Source organism: Heliangelus exortis, chromosome 24 (assembly GCF_036169615.1).
Source record: "Heliangelus exortis chromosome 24, bHelExo1.hap1, whole genome shotgun sequence".
In the NCBI taxonomy this organism is placed as follows: Eukaryota; Metazoa; Chordata; class Aves; order Apodiformes; family Trochilidae; genus Heliangelus; species Heliangelus exortis.
Window position 1 is genome coordinate 4,823,847 of NC_092445.1, and position 17,766 is coordinate 4,841,612.

General features: G+C 44.7%; 2 protein-coding genes across 8 annotated transcripts in view; one reads left to right on the forward strand and one right to left on the reverse strand.

The window, feature by feature from the left end:
- Positions 1-499: 499 nt before the first annotated feature.
- On the forward strand, positions 500-3,894 carry LOC139807107 (interferon alpha-inducible protein 27, mitochondrial-like). Its single transcript, XM_071767650.1, has 5 exons — positions 500-691; positions 1,191-1,251; positions 1,924-1,965; positions 2,077-2,235; positions 2,650-3,894. The coding sequence occupies exons 1-5, from the start codon at positions 515-517 to the stop codon at positions 2,733-2,735; spliced, it is 525 nt and encodes a 174-aa protein (XP_071623751.1). The 5' UTR covers positions 500-514; the 3' UTR covers positions 2,736-3,894.
- LOC139807105 (zinc finger MYM-type protein 4-like) overlaps positions 3,084-17,766 on the reverse strand; it is a 37,803-nt gene continuing 23,120 nt past the window's right edge. For 4 of the 7 annotated variants that reach the window (XM_071767642.1, XM_071767645.1, XM_071767641.1 and 1 more), the window contains 14 exons: positions 17,682-17,719; positions 16,328-16,472; positions 15,557-15,678; positions 15,022-15,193; positions 14,739-14,873; positions 14,437-14,490; positions 14,132-14,311; positions 13,283-13,377; positions 12,568-12,739; positions 10,214-10,365; positions 9,206-9,317; positions 8,712-8,960; positions 8,172-8,301; positions 3,084-6,723 (listed from right to left, as the gene is read on the reverse strand). In XM_071767642.1, the coding sequence (XP_071623743.1) occupies positions 6,516-6,723; positions 8,172-8,301; positions 8,712-8,960; positions 9,206-9,317; positions 10,214-10,365; positions 12,568-12,739; positions 13,283-13,377; positions 14,132-14,311; positions 14,437-14,490; positions 14,739-14,873; positions 15,022-15,193; positions 15,557-15,678; positions 16,328-16,472; positions 17,682-17,719 (1,964 nt within the window). In that variant the 3' untranslated portion in view covers positions 3,084-6,515. The remainder of the gene's footprint in view (positions 6,724-8,171; positions 8,302-8,711; positions 8,961-9,205; positions 9,318-10,213; positions 10,366-12,567; positions 12,740-13,282; positions 13,378-14,131; positions 14,312-14,436; positions 14,491-14,738; positions 14,874-15,021; positions 15,194-15,556; positions 15,679-16,327; positions 16,473-17,681; positions 17,720-17,766) is intronic. The other 3 variants (XR_011730468.1, XM_071767644.1, XR_011730469.1) reach the window with 3 other exon arrangements.

Sequence of the window (17,766 nt, forward strand, 5' to 3'; positions counted from 1 at the left end):
GCCTCAGCCCTTTCCTGGGGTGTCCCCCTGTCCCACGAGGGGCAGTCCCCAGCCGAAACACCAAGCAGTGGCTGAATCACCTTCCTGAGCACCCTGCGGCGGGTGCTGCGTTTCGGTCAGATTGAGCTCCAGCTCCCCTCGCCCTGGCACGGGCTGCAGGCACTCTGGGGCCCAAGGGGCAGTGCCACTGGAGGGGCTGCACCGGGGTGCAGGCAGAGGGTGGGCTGGGGGTGCAGGAGGGTCCTCCCTCAGCCCCCCCCTGGCCTCAGGCTTTGCCGTGGCTGCCGGCAACTCCTAGGGTCCCGCTGCCAGGAGAAGGGGGGCATTAGGGGGGGTGGTCCTGTGCCATGTTGTGCCCAACTCCCCACCACCCACCTCTCCCTCCCAACCCTACATACTTCTTCATATGCCCATATGGAGTCGGCCGGCATTATGGAATGTTTAGAAGTATGTATTTTTGGGCTGGGACCCTCCCCATGCCAGGACACCCCCTTATCAGTGTCAGCCCGCGTTGATGCCTCTGGAGAGACAATGTGTCCCTGGGGCTGGTAAAAAGGAACCAGATCAACTTGCAACTGGATTTGGTCCCCTTCAACCAGCTGCAGCGGCACATGAGCTACGGCACCCGCTGCGTCCTGCCTGCCCGGGGCTGCTCCCAGGGGGATGGCTGCGTCCCGCCCCAGTGCTCAGGGTGAGGAGTGGGTGCAGAGGGTTGGGGGGGAGGATGGGTGTTTGTTTTTTGTGAGGCACCCGTAGAGGGGAGGCAGCTGAAGGCGCCCTGTGAAGGGGCTGGGGGACAAAGAGTTGGGGGACAAAGAGGTGCTCCTGGGGACTGACCCCTGGCAACGAGCGAGCGACAGCCCCAGCTGCCAACTGTGCCAGCAGAGCCAGGCACACCAAGGGTTAACATGGAAAGAGGTAAATATTTTTGAGAATCGAAACTCAGCAGAAACGACTTCCTGGAAGTCACCTGACTTCTAGACGCTTTTTAAGGCACCCGAGCTTGCTCTGGCCTCACTGAGAGCTCCAGTCAGGGAGAGGTCAGTGGCATGGGGGGTGGGTGCTCCATGATGCGTGTCTGGGGATTGCACCCCTTTTCTGAGGGGGGGAACAAAGCGGGGGGCTGCTCGCCCCCCCCCAGACTGGGCCATGCTGATTTCTGACACCAACCTTGTTTTTGTTTCTCGAAGAACCAGGTCCATATCGGATCCCCTTTCTCTAGGAGTTGCTCACCAAGCCAGCACACCATGGGTAAGCTGCAGGGCTGGGGGCACAGACACCGAAACGGGGCAGCACGGGAAACCAACTTCTGCTTTTGAGTGGGGGGAGACGGGGGGATCAGGGGACAGGGGCTCTTGTGGGACGGGAACAGGGAGGGGGGGCAGCAGGGCTGTGCTGACAAGGCCTCGTTTCCTCGGTGTTTCTGAGAAGAGACCATTGCTGTCCAGTGGTGTGAGGCACTGGGATGCTCCGGGAAGGGGCACAGGCTGCTGCAGGGGGCAGGAGGGGGCTGGGGATGCAGGCAGGGGCTGAAGGGGACCCTTGTACTGCTGGCCCTGCCCACTGACTGCCCTCGCTCTCTCAAAGGAGATTTTGTCATCGCCAGACCTGGTAAGGTGCTGGGGGGTACGGGGATGGCTGATGCTGTGAGGAAATAAACCACTTCCCGGGACTTCCATGGGCTGCCCTGCACACACAGACCCATCTTAGGGTGGCTGTGGTGCTGGGCACCCCCCTGAGGTTTCCCTTGCTCCCCTCTCCTCTCGGGCCAGCTGGGGGGTCTGCAGGGGCTGGGGGCAGCTGAAGGCTGGGAGGTCCAAGGGGGCTGCTGCCATTATTCCTGCCTTGCCCCGCAAAGGGCCCCTTTCCTGCCTCCCCTCCTGCTGCCCTCCCATCTGCCATTTTCCTTTTTATCATTTCTAGAGGTGGTGACTACAGCCGCGATAGCAGCCACTGCTGGAGCAGGTGAGGATCTGGTGCTGGGTGAGCTGTGCTGCCTGTTCCTGCTCCCAGGCTGGCAGGGGGGGAGATGGGGGTGGCACAGACCACGCTGACACCACCGTGTCCTGCCTGCAGGATTGGCCTTCGGCATCCCAGCAGTGGTCTCTTTTATGGGCTTTACAGAAGGTGGGATCCTCGCTGGGTCCCTGGCTGCCAAGATGATGTCTGCAACTGCCATAGCCAACGGGGGAGCAGTGCCTGCAGGCAGCATCGTGGCCCTGCTGCAGTCCATCGGTGAGTGGGCAGGGGTGCTGAGCAGGGCTGGGGTGTTCCCTGCAGGGCTGCACCACGGGCTTATCAGCTCAGAACAGCCCTTGAAGCCATCAAGGGATCACCCAAACCTGTCGAAGAGATAAAGCCAGGATAGCAGGCTGGGCTCAGGCACCCAAAGCTGAGGACATGGAGGGGCTGTGCAGGTGGCCATTTGCTCCTCTCTTGAGCAACACCAGTGTCCCATCAGTCAGCAGCTAACAAGGGTCTGGTTGTGCTCAGGGAGCAGAGCCTGCTCCCAGGCTGGCTGCCTGGAAGAGTCCAGAGAGGTCCTTGGCACAGTCCAGATTGGTCCTTGGATTCCTCTGCCAGCTGCTGGGTCCTGCAGCAGGCAGCCTTGGAGCTCCTGGGTCTTCACACCTCTTTGTGTCTCTGCAGGAGCTGCAGGCCTCTCTACTGGAGCCAATGCTGCGCTGGCTTCGCTGGGGACCCTCGGTGCAGCTGCTTCCAGTCTCTTCTGGTGACAAACCTGAGTGAAGCCAAGAAGGTGCCCCAGGTTTCTGCCAGGGGCACCCTCTGAAGAGCAGCTTAGCAGCAGCTACGCTTGAGCAACGAGCGCTCTGAAAGCACCTCTGAAATGTGTTTGGAATATGAGGGATGAGGGTGACTGGTGTGTGGTGGGGCCCCAGAACCCCTGGAGCACCTCAGGGGTCACAGCAGTGCTGGGACAGCCCCAGACTGGGAGTGTTTTGAGTCCTGTGCTCTCTCCCCTGGGATGGCAGCCAGGCTGGGGTGGGTGTGTGATCAACTCTTGTGCCATGTGTCCCACGCTGTGTCCCAAGCAGGGGCAAACAGGGAATGATGATCTACTCTTTTATTAAGGTTAAAGGTTTTTAATCACTTTTCCAGAATACAGATACGATTCCAACAAAAACTATTTTGGGGGAGGTCTCAATAATTCACTTATTAATACCATACATTGAACTGTATAAATTCTCATATAAGAAAAAAATCTTTTTAATATAGGTTATGATGCACTCGTGATCTATTTAAATCTTTTGCAGTAACACTTTGCAGTTACATAGCACCTTTCATCACAGGGCTGCAAAGCGTCCTACAGAATTTAGCCTCATAATGCCCAAACGAGGTAGGAAAGTCTGGCCAATTTACAGATGGGAACAACCGAGGTACAGATTGGCAAGGGACGAAACAGGAGACTTTATACAACAGCAGTGATGTGTACTCTGGGTCCTGGGCTGCTTAACAAGTCAGTGGTTTAACTGGGGACAAAGTCAAGTCACCCACACCTTTTTCCTAAAGAAAGACATCTGCCACCCAGCTGGTTAAAACAATCTTTTCTAATTCTTCTGGCTTTTCCTGTAAGAAATAAGCATGAGGAGAGACTAAAAAAGTCCAAGGTTGTAGACCTAGGCATGCCCTTCCTTGGCAGATTTTGCAGTTTGCTGCAGAACAGTAGAAGATACAGTGACAGAAACCCTGTCAGCAGGAAGCATCATCTATTTATCTTTCTCACCCTCATCTTCGTTGTTTCTCTGCCCACACTGAGACTACAGTGTGATTTTTTCTCATTAAAATAATATTTCAAGTAATAAGCGCTGATGCACGGCCAGCAAATGATTCAGACATAGTTTTTGATAAACAGCTTGCTCTGCATGTTCAAAACTTTGGTCTCGTGTGTATGATCTATCAATACAGTTTAACCCTTCAAGGTAATCCCTCTTCCAAGACAGTGGGAACCCTGACTGGTCTGACAATAGCCTGGGCAAAGGGCCAAAGGGCCTCCAAGCAGAGGGTTCCTTGCTGGAGGAACTGAATCTAGAACTGCTTGGTCCATTAATTACCTTATCAAACTACACTGAAAGCTTTCTCATTCCAGGGCCAGTAAGTAAAATGAGTTAACAACTTTGCTTTCAGCCAGTCAAGCTTAAGAGTGATTCGACTTCTCTCACTGAAAGAATATGAAAGGGAAAGATCTTTCATTCCAAGTACCTGGAAAAAAAATTACTGTATGTGAAAGTGTCCTCAGACAAGAAAGCGTGAGGGTCAAAAAATGAGCGTGTACAAATACACCTGCTTCATTCTGTGAGAATAGTTCTGTTCATGTCTGGGAAGGGTAAACTCAGCTGTGGTTATTTTTCAGCTGCTCCTCACCCAAGAGAAGCCTGCCCTCCCCACAGCTTGTCCCAGCTGCTCCCTTGCTTCTTCCCTGTGGACGACTCTCAGGGCAGGAAGGAGAGGGCAAAGGCAGCAGCTGCAGCCACGAGGAGCTGCACTCTTGCAGGGGATGTCCAAGAAATACAGAATTCCTGGAGGAATTCTTCCCCTTTCTTGCTGCCACGGAGGTTCTGGGCACGCCTGCAACAGGCACAGCTCAGACTTCTTTCATCCTCTGCAGATCTATACACTGTTCTTTCTAGAATTATTTTCTTTTCCCTGAAACATTCTACCAGCCATCCCAACCCAAAACACAGTGCTTGCTATTTCACTGTTTTAATATAACTATGGGGAGGGGCAGGTGGGTGTTCACAGAAGAAGATAAGCCCTGAGGAGCATCACTGAGCCTCCATGTGCCTGAGCAGTTCCCTGGCTGAAACCTCTCCCCAGGAGAGCCAGGGCAGGACATGGAGAGAGCCGTATTTTTGATCAGAAATGACAGACACAGATGGGCTTTCAGCAGACAGAATCAGGGGCAGGTTTACTTTTCACATAGTTTTCTGTATTAAAAAATACATCAGTGAAATCTGTTACAGGCAGGGACAGGACTACCGAGTACACAACGTCAACAGACTACTTTCTGATTTTATTTTTGTTAAATTACTTTTGTTACTGCTAAAAAAATAATTAAAAACCAAAACCAAACAAAACAAAAAAAGGAAATATAATTAAAGGCTGTTGATTTTCATCTTCTGAGATTTTAGTGACAAGATCAAATATCAGACTCCTGTTACAGAAGATGGATAACTGACCAGAGCTAGATAAAAACCATACAATTCTCTTCTTTAAAAATAGTTTGGGTTTCCAATGAATTTGTGACCACTGGTCATCAGAAACACACACCTATAGCTTGAGAAGACAGAGACAGAGCCAGCATCTGATAATGTCCTGTCCTCTAAACACAATCTGGGAGCTCTTCTCTTTCAAAAAGACAGAGTAACAGCCAAGCCTTAAAAAAATCTCTTTCAATCTCCAACACTAGAACTAACTCTCTTTGGGTGGGGTGGGGAAAAGAAACACACATGGTAATTTTCTACCACAGTTCTGTTGTCAAAAGTAATACTGCATCCTTTGTACAACACTGCAGGTGTTGCAAAGGTGGAAAGAGAAAGAGTGCATGTATCTTCCACTTGAAATGACAAGGCCCTCCAGATTCCCCTTATAAAATTACCAAACCATGGGAGTAGGGAAAGAGGAGAAAGGAAAGCTGCCTTAAGGGAAAAAAAATTTCCGCGCACCACAGTATTTGCTAGATTATATCAACAGACTGCAGAGCTACTGGGCTAGGTAAGGGATTTTCTGCACATACCCCAGGACAGTCACTCTCCTGTACATACCCCAGAAATGTTCATCCCGTAACGTGATCGCTTTGTCTGACCTACAGCACCTCTTCCACACCAGAGACCCAACAGAGCTAGAGCTGGTGTGAGCCTGACTGAGAGCTAGATTCTGGCATCGTGTGACCATCCAACAGCAGCCAGTTGTCCATCTAGAGAGCTTCCCTGGCAGCCCTGCCAGCAGCTTCTGCCTTCCTGATGTTTGATCCCAGTTTCAAACGAGATTACAAAAGCCCATGTGCCTGTGTGTTTGTAACAGAAGGTGTCTGCCTCAGTATCACCACTACTTTCTCTCCTGTCCTCGTGGAGAGCTCCAGGACCTCCACACATTCTTTGGCAGCAAGGACTGCCAGCCCTCAGGCTGAGAAGTCACGTGAGCCACAGTCTAGCTCTCCATGCCCAACATCGTTGTGAGAGGTTTTTCACAACTCTTTTCCTTTAACGTATCTCACAACTTTTAGAAATCCTAAACAGATGAAGGATTTATGCACCACTCAGATAGGTCAGTTCATCTTGGATTTGTTCAGAGGACTTATTGGTGCCACAGGACGTTGTTTCTTGCAGCTTACACAGCTTGCTTCCTTCCAGTTCCAGTTTGTACATCCACTGTGGTTCAAAATGTGCCTGTGGGTGACGTTATCTCGGCTTACTGGATACACATTTTCCAAAGGCTGGACGTATTCACAGTTTGGTGCTTCTGATGTGTACTCAAAGGAAAATACCCCACTTCAGTTAGTCTGATAACTCAATATCAGAGTCCTCTGATTTGACTTTGGCAAGTTCTTCGTGTACCTCCCTCACCATAAGAATCCTTGTTAACATGATGTCCAAGGTTCCCGGGTCTATTGGCAATGTGGAATACCACATGGGGCTGTTGGGGACGCAGGAGCGCTCGGGCTGAAGGTAAAACACATCACTTCTCTGCTTCACACTTTCAGAACTGTCAAAAGGGAAGGAAGAGCACATTACCTGGAGGCAGCATCAACAGCCCTACTCACCAAACTGTTGAGGAGAAGCAGGAAAGAAAAGGAAAGCGACACTGGGACAACATCACAGTGATTTAAACAGTGTCAGAACAATCTTTTTGTCTGTGACTTGGTTGCCCCCTTCCAACTTAGGGGACAGTCAGGTTACTTCCAGGTCACTTTGCACTAGTTGCTTTTAAAGAAAGAGAAAATTAAGAGTGAATTCTTTGCAGATTTGGTTCTTTAATCATGGTATCACCTGATAAATGGCACTGGTGTCTTGATACAGTCAAGAGCTGCATTTGACATTCAGTCTCTGAACTGCTGTGTACTGTGGCACAGGAAATGTTCAAGAGAGAGCACTAAACTAAACTAAACTAAACTAAACTAAACTAAACTAAACTAAAGCCTAGTTTGCCTGCTAAATGGTGCAGAATGGTGAGCCCATCTCCTTGAAAGAGTGATCACCTGACCTGCAAGCAGCTTTCAGGCTCTGGTAGGAAGACACGAAGTCCACTAGAGCAAGGATCCCTCCTGCCTGGTTTTGAAATATTCCCATTAACACAGCAAAGTGGAGTTTTACTGCTGCTTGCACCACTGCAGGAGCTCAGCTGTGATATGTGAGGACGAGCACAAAACTGTTTTCCCAGACCAAGGACAGCTAAAAGCTTCTAATGACATGCAAGTGAAGACAAGGAAGGTAAGAAGAGGGAGACAAAGAGGCAGAACAGCTGCTAGGCATGCCTTTGCCTAGGTAATGGGACTATTTGTAGTAAGCCCAGCAGGAGCATTTTTGAGGGTGATTTGTTTGAGTTTTAGCTGACACTAATGAGATGCTGTTTCATGTTGCATGTGTATTTTCTTTGAAAAGAGAAGAACATCATATTCCACCTGCTCAATGATCTAATTGAAGTTGATACAGAAACATAAGATATAAAATGATTGATATCTATATCCTTGCCAGTCTCCTTTCTAACCCTCAAATAGAAGTTAACCTCACATTTCAGCAAGCAAAAGCTATCAGCAGATTTACCTAATTCATATTTTTCCTCTTTCAGAAGGAACATGATGTCAGGGTATTTGTTATAATCTTCTCAAAAGAAGGGTCTTACATGGGAACTGCAGGAGGTGTGAATGCCACTGCTGTAATGCCCCTTGTCTGTTTACACCCTGTGGATGTGTAACCAGATATTTAAAGAATCCACCTCTTTCTCTAACTCTGCTCTGGACTCACCATCAGTAACAACCACCACTTATTTGCTGAGCCCAGCAGCAGCAGTGCTGGTTCTGTGCATCCTGACGGAGCAGGAATTGGAGGGAGGAGCCCACAGCACGAGCACAAAAGGTCTGAGCAGGATCCGTGCCCAAAAGCCTGTTCAAGTCTATGCACATATTAAAAAAAAAATAAAATTCTGTCACTTACCATTTTGATAAATAAAATTCATACAGTCGGACTGGACATCGCAGGGGATTATCTGTATTTTCAGCCATTTCCACTGCAGTTGAAACCTCCTCATCTTCACTGCGTTTCCTTTTGCCTACAGATAATTTATCTGAACACAAAAAAAGGGCATCAGAGAAGTTCAGTGAAAACCAGTGCTTTCGAGAACAAGCCATCATGTGGCAGCCTAGCACCAGCCTGATGGGACTTTGTGTCACACAGAAGACAATGTATGACTAGAAGGTTATAAAAGAATATTATTCAAAGCATGGCACCTCTGTTGAAAATTTTCACTTGGTGCTTTGGCTCACACAGATTTTCTCTTTAAACCCTACTAGAGTGAAAAAATTTTGAAAAAGTAGAGGATAACAGTAGAAGTCAAACAGTAGAAGTCAAACTACTCATAGCTCTGCTTACCGCACAACCTATTTTTCTCCTCAGTCCTTTTTGAAAAAAAAAAAAAGGAGCAGCAAATGCAAATGTGGTTGCCAAAATCCAGATGATCAGAAAGCAGTGACTTACCTGATTCTACCTCTTGTTTTTGAAAGGGTGGGAAAAAACGTAAATATGTCATCTTAGTATTATACTTCAGAATTCGGGTGCGTCTTATAACATGGGCAAAGGACAGTTTCAGGTGCTCACTGACATTCTTTAGTTGGAAGTATTTGGTGTTGAAGAACAGAAGTGTGTTCAGTAAAACAATGGGGGAATATGCACCCAGCTGTTTGCATTCCCACAAGTGCTCCTCTTCAATTCTTGAGAACATATAACCTGGAGACAATGGGCAAAGAAAAAAGAGGTTTATTTATGTCATTTCAGGACTGTCCCCATATTCTTACAATCTTTCAGTTACCCTGAAATCCATGATTCTAATCTACCACAAACAACTACAGGGAGGAGAAAGCAAGGACTCATGTGAATGCCTCAGATTACATTCTTCTTCATGGCATTGAGAAAATATTAATTTATAATACGGCTTTGTCATGCAGCTACACAAAACAAAATAATAGTCCTACCATTTGGAAGAATTGTAGGTTCCCAGATTTTCAAAAGTTTTGTAAGTTCAATCATAAACCTGGAATAGGGCTCGGTAAAAATGTTATCTATTCTACCATTCTCAAACAGGTACTACAAGAGAAAAAAGAGGAAGACATACAGTTTGTGAATATATAACATTGCAGAGAAGATACAGGACATCAGATTCTTTTCCTTTCTGATGACCCAGTGTCTTACGGTCCAAACCACTTGCCTGAAATCTACAGTAAATATAAAATCAAATTTTCTGCAGGGGCTGGGACCTTCCCAATATGAAATGTGAGATCTAGGCAGGACTTACTGTTAATATTCCAAGCTTTAGAGCCATTTTCTGAAAAATTATCGTCCTCTTAAGTGTTAGATATTCCTCAAAAAAGTCTGCCTATAAAACCCAGAAGAGTTACTGAGTGCCCTTCTATTAGAAAGAACTTTACCTGTTAATACCTTCTGACAGGAGATACAGGCCCAGCACTTGGCTGCTGAGAGAGCTCAACTTACAGGATCAATGTGGAAGTCCTTTAAATTCCCATCCAACAGCAATTAAAAAGAAAAGTTTTCTACAAGCCAGGAGAGTGTATCAAAAATTTGGTCAAAACTGGAATACACCAGAAATGCTGGTACTCCCAGACCTCATCAATGGCACTTCAAATTTCAATTCTTATTACATTTTTTTCCAAGCGTAGCCAGGAAAAAAATAGTTAAGATAATTCCATGGCTATGCATGAAAAAAATTAAAAAGGTACCAAACCCAAAGATTTATGTCCAGGTAGAAACAACCTGCCCTCCACACTGACTTCCTCCCAACAGAAGCAGCTCATTCACTCTAGTCCAGACAAATTAGTCAAATACAGGATAAAGACAGGCTAAGAATAAAACACGAAAAAAAAGACATTCTTGCCTCCCCTACAAAACCCAACCATGGATATAATGCATGAATAACCATAGCAAGTTGGGGTATTTCTCAGCAATACCCCAAATCTCTGAGTTACCTGCTGAATTCCAAGGCACAAGTATAAGATGCTGTCAGGATCATATTTTTCTCCATTTGGTCTCCGCACCTCTTGAATAAACTGGCACAAGCCAAAACTCAGCTCAGCAAAAGTGCATGAGAGAATGTCCTCCTTGAGTTTCACAGGACGAACTGTGGAGAAGAAAATTATTAGAAAAATCAGCTTGATTCAACAAGCTAAAATCTTTTCACACTCATTATCTCATGTAGGTGGAGCTATTTAGTCTTCTGTCTCACACACGAAGTGTCCATATCATAGAATCATAGAACTGGCTGGGTTGGAAAGGACCTCAGAGCTCATCAAGTCCAACCCTTGATCCACTCCCCCCGTGGTTCCCAGCCCATGGCACTGAGTGCCACATCCAGGCTCTTTGGAAATATCTCCAGGGATGGAGAATCCACCCCTTCCCTGGGCAGCCCATTCCAATGGCTGAGCACCCTCTCCCTAAAGAAATTCTTTCTCATGTCCAACCTAAACCTCCCCTGGCACAACTTGAGACCTCTTGTGCCCTCTTGTCTTGCTGAGAGTTGCCTGGGAAAAGAGCCCAACCCCCCCTGGCTCCAACCTCCTTTCAGGGAGTTGCAGAGAGTGATGAGGTCTCCCCTGAGCCTCCTCTTCTCCAGCCTCAACACCCCCAGCTCCCTCAGCCTCTCCTCATAGGATCTGTGCTGGATCCCTTCACCAGCCCAGTTGCCTCCTTTGGACCTGCTCCAGCACCTCAATCTCCTTCCTGAGCTGAGGGGCCCAATATGACTGAACCTGTGAACTGTGGCCTGTTGTCTAACAAGTAAATGAGGATTTGGCCCCAGAAAAAAACAAACCACCAGCATGAGCAGCCAGTACAAATGCTGCAAGTGAGTAATAAGGATGCAGGTATGCAAAGCTGAGCATGACAGGGTTGGGGATTTTGCTGAGCCCCAGGCTGGGGCATGGCAGTGACTGCAGGTACTCCAGGCAGGGCTGAGAAACAGTTTTCATCTCCTTTAGATGGACTCAGGGGAACCCCAAGGGACACATCCAGAGTATTTCCTAATAATTCTGGCCATGAGTTGAGGGCAGGTATTTGACTCCTTAAAGGGAGAGGGGATGAAAAGCTCAGAGGGCTGTGCTTGGGGCTCAGAAAGGGAAGCTGGGCAAGGAGAGAACTGGTTGATCAAAGGGTCTGCAATGGACCCTTTGCTCCACACCTTACAGCAGGGTCTGCTTGGGACTGAGTGGGAACCTTTTGGGCAGACACTTTTCTGGAAGTGACTGTAATGTTTGCTTCCTCAGCCACAAGAAGAAAACACAGTAACCATGTGATGGCTTTTCCTCTGGGAAACGAAAACCAGATGTTCTAATGTAATCACAACAAGAATTCCAAGTAAGAGAGGTCAAGGCAGATCTCATTCTAACCAGAATGTTTTCCATTGGGATCTTTATCTTATAAGCCCTGCCACACCTCATTCTTTACATTCTGGAAGTATTTAATACAGTTTGCTCTTTTTTCCATCATTCCCCAAAAAGCTCAACTATATTCTTAAATTCTCTGCTTGACTCTGGAAGTTTGCAAACAAAAACTCTTGGTCCAAGCATGCAGGACAGACTTGAGAACAGGGAAAAGGGTAGCTGGACACTGCCAAACCCCAGGAATGCAGTGCTTTTGTGACCAAAAAAAAAGAAAACAAGAAAAAAAGAAAAAAAAAATTAAAAATCCACAATTGGAAATGCAAACAAGTGACATTTATATTATCATTATTATCTACCACCCATGATGAAACCCAAGCAACAGTTCACCTCTTTTAAAGTTATTTTCAAGCAGGGTGTAGCACAGAATGGGTAGTTTTTTGGAAGATTCTTTTTTCCTGCTGTGAAGCCTAGGAGTACAGTGTTAAGATTTGAATGTTGTAACACAATTTTTTTACAGCAAACACTTATGTTGACAAAAACTTTGTGAATGCCTTGGCTACAGATGAAAAAGCTGGGACCAAGCTGGGGTTGTCAACTTAGAATTGTGGCCTGAAAACAGCTCTGCAGCTGTTTCTTCTGCAAATGAATAATTACTACATTCAAATAAACATTAAGTGGAGGTTAAAAGACTAACATTTGTAATGTCAAAAAAGAAATCTGTGACTTTAGAGCCTGTTTTAATAGGTAACAGATCAATTAAGAATGTAATAGCTATGATTTTAAATGCATGAAAAGACATCAGGCAGTAGTCCATAACATCTTTTCTCCACCCAGGGGTATTCTAAAACTCAGTAATATCTCATCCTAACTTTTATATGAACATTGTACACACCAAGTGCTCTTCAGCTGAGTATTTCTATCTCCACTGAGAAAGAAAAAATTACCTGAAAACTTTATGTCCCCTTGTTCTTCCTGTGCATTTTTCCATTGGACCCAGTTTTTCCAGGCGTTTACTCCATACATATACTTCAGGGTCATCCCAGAAACAGAGCAACCTGGATAGGAGCCCTGCATCAGATTCCGGGGCTCTACAGAAACTACAGACTTCTTCCGTCCCTACAGGCAAACAAACACATCCAAAAAAATAAACATTTCACAAGCTCTTCATTTCTGGATGCTGAGCTCGATCTCACATGAAAATGCCATAACAAAATCCTACTGTTGTGTCAGAGTTAAGAGTGATATATATGTAATTTTAACACGTGGACAAACATTAACCATATTTTACAGAAAAATGCAATAAGAGACTATAATTGTCTCTCTGATAAATATGCACAGAAATACTGGTGGCATAAGAAAAAAAATTATTATTTCCCCTAGATTATGAGGCTACTTAAAAGACCTCTCTTTTGAAGTTCTTTCAAACAATACACATGTAAAAAATGTTCCACACTGAAAAGAGCATTTATTCTACTCAGTTCCAGAGGGGGAAGAAAGAAAATCTTGTCTCCTATAGCAGAACAGGAAAAAATACACGGTACAGTTAAACTGACTTCTCATTTTCACCCTGGAGCAGTATTTTTCACTTCTGAGAATAAGCATGCACATAATGTTATTTCTTCCAATGCAAGGAACTTGTGTTCCAGCAGTATTTCTTACCCTTCTCTTGGGCTGTGGAAAGCCATCTCTGTGTCTCCGTCTTGCTCGTGAACGTGAATGCAAACCCAGTCCTTTACTGAGAGGGTCAAATGAGTCTGAAGTCAAATCAACACCATTAAGAGTTTAATGATATGATTTAACAGCCCAGGTAGAAGTGTCACTTAGCTACTGTGGAATATCCTACAGCTGGCAACCTCATCTGTATATGGGAAAAGGCTCTAAATAGTTAGGCAATATATATACCTTCTGTGTCAAGACAGTAAATTCTCAGAAGAGGAAAAACACCCAAAGAGTGGGTGTACTTATTCAGGCAAACTTACACTTTTCTGCACCATTCAAGTGGATGAGATCTACAGACAGAGAGGTGATTAATTTAGAGGAGTCAAGCAAGACTTCCTGCTACTCCTTTTGGGGTTTTTGTACAACATTGTCTTTAAAGACAGCAGTACTATTTTTTTAACAGCAATTTTCAGTAGAGCTGATACATTACTGCACCTTTACATACCCAGATTTCCTAAATGAAAACACACACCTTTCACAAGCAGGCCTCTGCTGCAATGCTTACTCAGAAAATTGTGTGTACTTAGATTGTGAGCTCAGAGCAAATATGAATCTAATTAAATAATCTTAAAAACAGGGACTTAATTTTCAGAGGTTCTTAGTACCTGTATCTATGGTTTTAAAGTATCTTAAAAATATTCTCTGTTACATACATCATGCATTACTCTCTTAAATGCAATATGGACTTTTATAAAAGGAGCAGGAGACTGGATACAGACCTGTCTGGCTTTCTTTGTTTTGTGTGTGAGGTTTTATGCTACAACACGTTCTTCTTCACATTATACAGACCTGATGGAAAATCTGCCTCCAGGTCCTGTTCCACATCACCTTTGGAGAACTGCTTGAGTTCTGGATCAGGCTCTGGCAGGGCAGTTGATCGTAAGGCATAGTGATTCAGCTCCTCCTCCCAGCTGTGTGGAGTGGACACTGCTTCTGACTCCAGATCTCCACTGTAAGTGCTGCCTTGGTCTGCAATGAGAGTGATCAGATACACCATGGGGAAAGGACAGACAAAAAGAGGAGTTTGCCAGAAAAGATCCAGCAGGATCGAAATCTATTTGAAAAAAAAAAAAAAAAAAAAAAATCCAACTGACCTTTCTCAAATATCTTGGGGTCCAGGAAGAGCTCGTGCTCAGAAGTTTGAGATCCTTTGAAAAAAGAAGGAAATCTGTATCTACAAATGACTGACAGGTTACATAACTGCTACAAAAAGCCCTCTATGTGGTAGCCCTTAACAATGCCACACATGACCTAGAATCTCCTCCACTAGAGTCCTCCTAACAGTCTCCCAGCCTATGCTGTTATGGGAGAAACAGAACTGCAGAACTGACCTATTCTAACTGTTTTCATCCCTTCAAAACAAAGAACAGAATATTGCACACAGAGCCAAAATTACCTCCAAATATCCAATTTCCAGGAGGTTTCTTTATTTTAAAAGAAAAAGTCATCAAAACTGCAAAGACATAAGCACTGTAGTCCTGTCTAGGCTGGTACTTTAGCTGCATGAACACTTTCATTGTGGAAAATAAACCTGGTAAGACAATGGGACCATTTAACAGGCCATGTGCACTTGGGAAGCAGCCAACATGGGCCCTACATCTACCTCTCTACCTATTTTCCATGATGAGGGGACCTCCATCCCACTGCATTTAGTTTCCTTTTCAAAAAACATCACATACCACCATGAGAGTGGGGTTTTTCTTTCTCATCATCTTCTGCAATCATTTCTGCCATCTGAAGGAGATCAGCTTCAAATGGATTTGTGGGAATCCTTTCCTTGATGTCCTGAATAGTTTCAATGATCTTATCAGCGTTATCCAGGGTAGTTGGGAAGAGCATGGGAACTGGAACCTATGGAAGATGTAGGAGATGTTAGTTTATTCAGGGGTGAAAGGAAACAGAAAATACCCAGGGGAGATTCCTCTCATATAATTTAACATGTATTTTAGGACTACTAAACTTAATTTTAAAGTAACTCCAGACAGCATAACTTGTTTCATTTCTGCAGAAACCCTAAAAAAATTGGTGGGTTTGTGGGATGATGCTTAACCAAACAAGAATGCAGTATGGGAAGGCTTCAAGGCCTTCGAAACAGCTTCAGGGACTGCAAACAGCACTTGCATGACTAATCCCAAAACCCAGTGACACCACCTGTATCCTGTTCAGAACCAAGCCTGTAAACCAGTTCTCTACTGGAGCTGAAGTATAACTTACAGGTACTGGCATCCCAAGTGGAACTGGTGTGTACTGAGTGTAGAGGTGAAGGGGGACTGGCACAAACACTGGTACAGGAACAGGTACCACAATGATTCGGGGTTGAACTTCTTCTTCTTCTTCTGTTGTATCAAAACCAGAATGAAACAAACATTTTTAACCATATGACCATCCAGTACACTTCAAAGAATTACTTGGACTCTAACTCACAACTCAAGTGTGCACAGCACTGCATTGTGGTTCATCTTTCACTTGTTGTAACAATTAACACCACAATTAACAGCACTTTGACCACATACATGAATGCTGGAAGAGTGGAAATACTTATTAAATACACCCAGGTAAAAGGTGTGTTATTGTACTTATCTCACAAGTAACTACAAGACCATAAGAAGGAACCATCAAAAAACTAACTACAATCTTCCCACTTAACTTCATGTCCCTCATTGAGAAAATTACATCAACACTAGACACCCTCTTTCTTTAGAAACAATGATGAAAAAACATCATTGTTCTTCCTCAGTGCTGGTCTGTACTATGTAATAGCCTTTTAAAGTGTTCCTGTTCCCTCCTGCCCATAGAGGGAGCTTAGAGCAAATATGAATCTAATTAAATAATCTTAAAAACAGGGACTCAATTTTCAGAGGTTCTTAGTACCTGTATTTATGGTTTTAAAGTATCTTTAAAATATTCTCTGTTACATACATCATGCATTACTGTCTTAAATGCAATATGGACTTTTATAAAAGGAGCAGGAGACTGGATACAGACCTGTCTGGCATTCTTTGTTTTGTGTGTGAGGTTTACACGAGGTGGCCTTAGTCTGTGTGATTGGCTTGCACAATAATGCTTTATTTTTTAGAAGCCTTGGTGGCTGTGATGGTGGCAGCTTTAGGGCATCTGTCTGAGTACTAGCCTGTTGGAAAAACACAAATGAGGGCAGAATCAGTATTGGTTTGAAGGGTATCAGTATTTTTTCTCTGCTATTGGAAATCGAACAATTTAAAACTTTTTTGCTGATACAAATTATCATTAAAAAACTACTGCAAAACCAGCTGGCTAATGTATTTGGTGCTCTCTGGTCTTCACCTCAATTTATCTAATCAAACAATAGGTCTGGGGTTTTGTTTTTGTTTGTTTTGGTTTGTTTTTCCTTTGCTAACATGGCAGTGAAAGAATCTGCAAGAATATTTGGTTTCTGTAGTCAAGTAACCTCTATAAACTTTTGACCATAGAATCTTAGTGATGGCAAAGATAGAAAGAGGAGTTATGCTAAGACACTTCTGATTAATAACATTCTGGCTGATACAGATACCAAAATACCCTTAGAAAACTGATTCAAAACCACTGAAAAGAAATCAAGGTTAAAAAGTTAACACAAATATTGGCAGTGTCAGCATCACTTCTTGATTACACACAGAGTTACTGATCATGCTTGTACCAACTGTACTGCCAACTGTAATTTTCAGACATGCATTCTAAACTAAAGGATCTGTCTCATTGGGGAAAATTCACACTCTAATCCATAAATGACACTTCAGTAAAAGCAAGGATATCAGTCTCCTAGAACCTAAGAGCTACATAATCATATCTTATTTTAAGAGAGTTGCAAGATGTGTACCACATACCTCAAAGTGCCCAAGAACAGGAACTACAGGAGTTATTTACAGATAAGCAGTGACAATGGCTCCCTACAGCTTTATTAGCACACTGCTAGGCAGTGGGGAAGAAAAGCCAGGATGCAAGAGCTTGGTCACGTCAGCCCTGGCAGTCCATGCTGGTCCCCTTCCTCCCATCCCAGCCCTTTCCACATTAAACCCCACTTCTGGGCACAAAAGTGCCCAAAACCAAAAGCCACACATGAATTGCTTGAGAACCACAGCCACCCCAAGAGCTGCAACTGGACAGGCTTTGTCTTAGAATAGCTCAGTGGACACAAAAAGACTTTTATACCATACAAGTTCTATCCATTTCCAAAAAAAGCACCTGCAAACTGGATGAATTTTAAATCCCAATCCCAACTAGGAAAAGCAGTTACAAAATGACTGTGCAAAACTCTTGGATACTTTACTTGTTATTGATACAATCTGGGCGAAAGTGAGAAAAAGTCTCTGGTAAAACTTACATCTCCTATTATTTTTGCTGTCACAGTAGGGACTGCACCTGAGGGGAAAAAAAAAAAAGGCATACAATGGTCTGTGTACTTATCA

What these genes read in the sequence shown, in the direction of transcription:
- LOC139807107 (XM_071767650.1), top strand. Translation starts at nt 515, where the DNA reads ATGCCTCTGGAGAGACAATGTGTCCCTGGGGCTGGTAAAAAGGAACCA. An exon ending in GTCCCGCCCCAGTGCTCAGG is followed by an intron (nt 692 to 1,190) that starts GTGAGGAGTGGG and finishes TGTTTCTCGAAG; the next exon opens with AACCAGGTCCATATCGGATC. An exon ending in AGCAGCCACTGCTGGAGCAG is followed by an intron (nt 1,966 to 2,076) that starts GTGAGGATCTGG and finishes TCCTGCCTGCAG; the next exon opens with GATTGGCCTTCGGCATCCCA.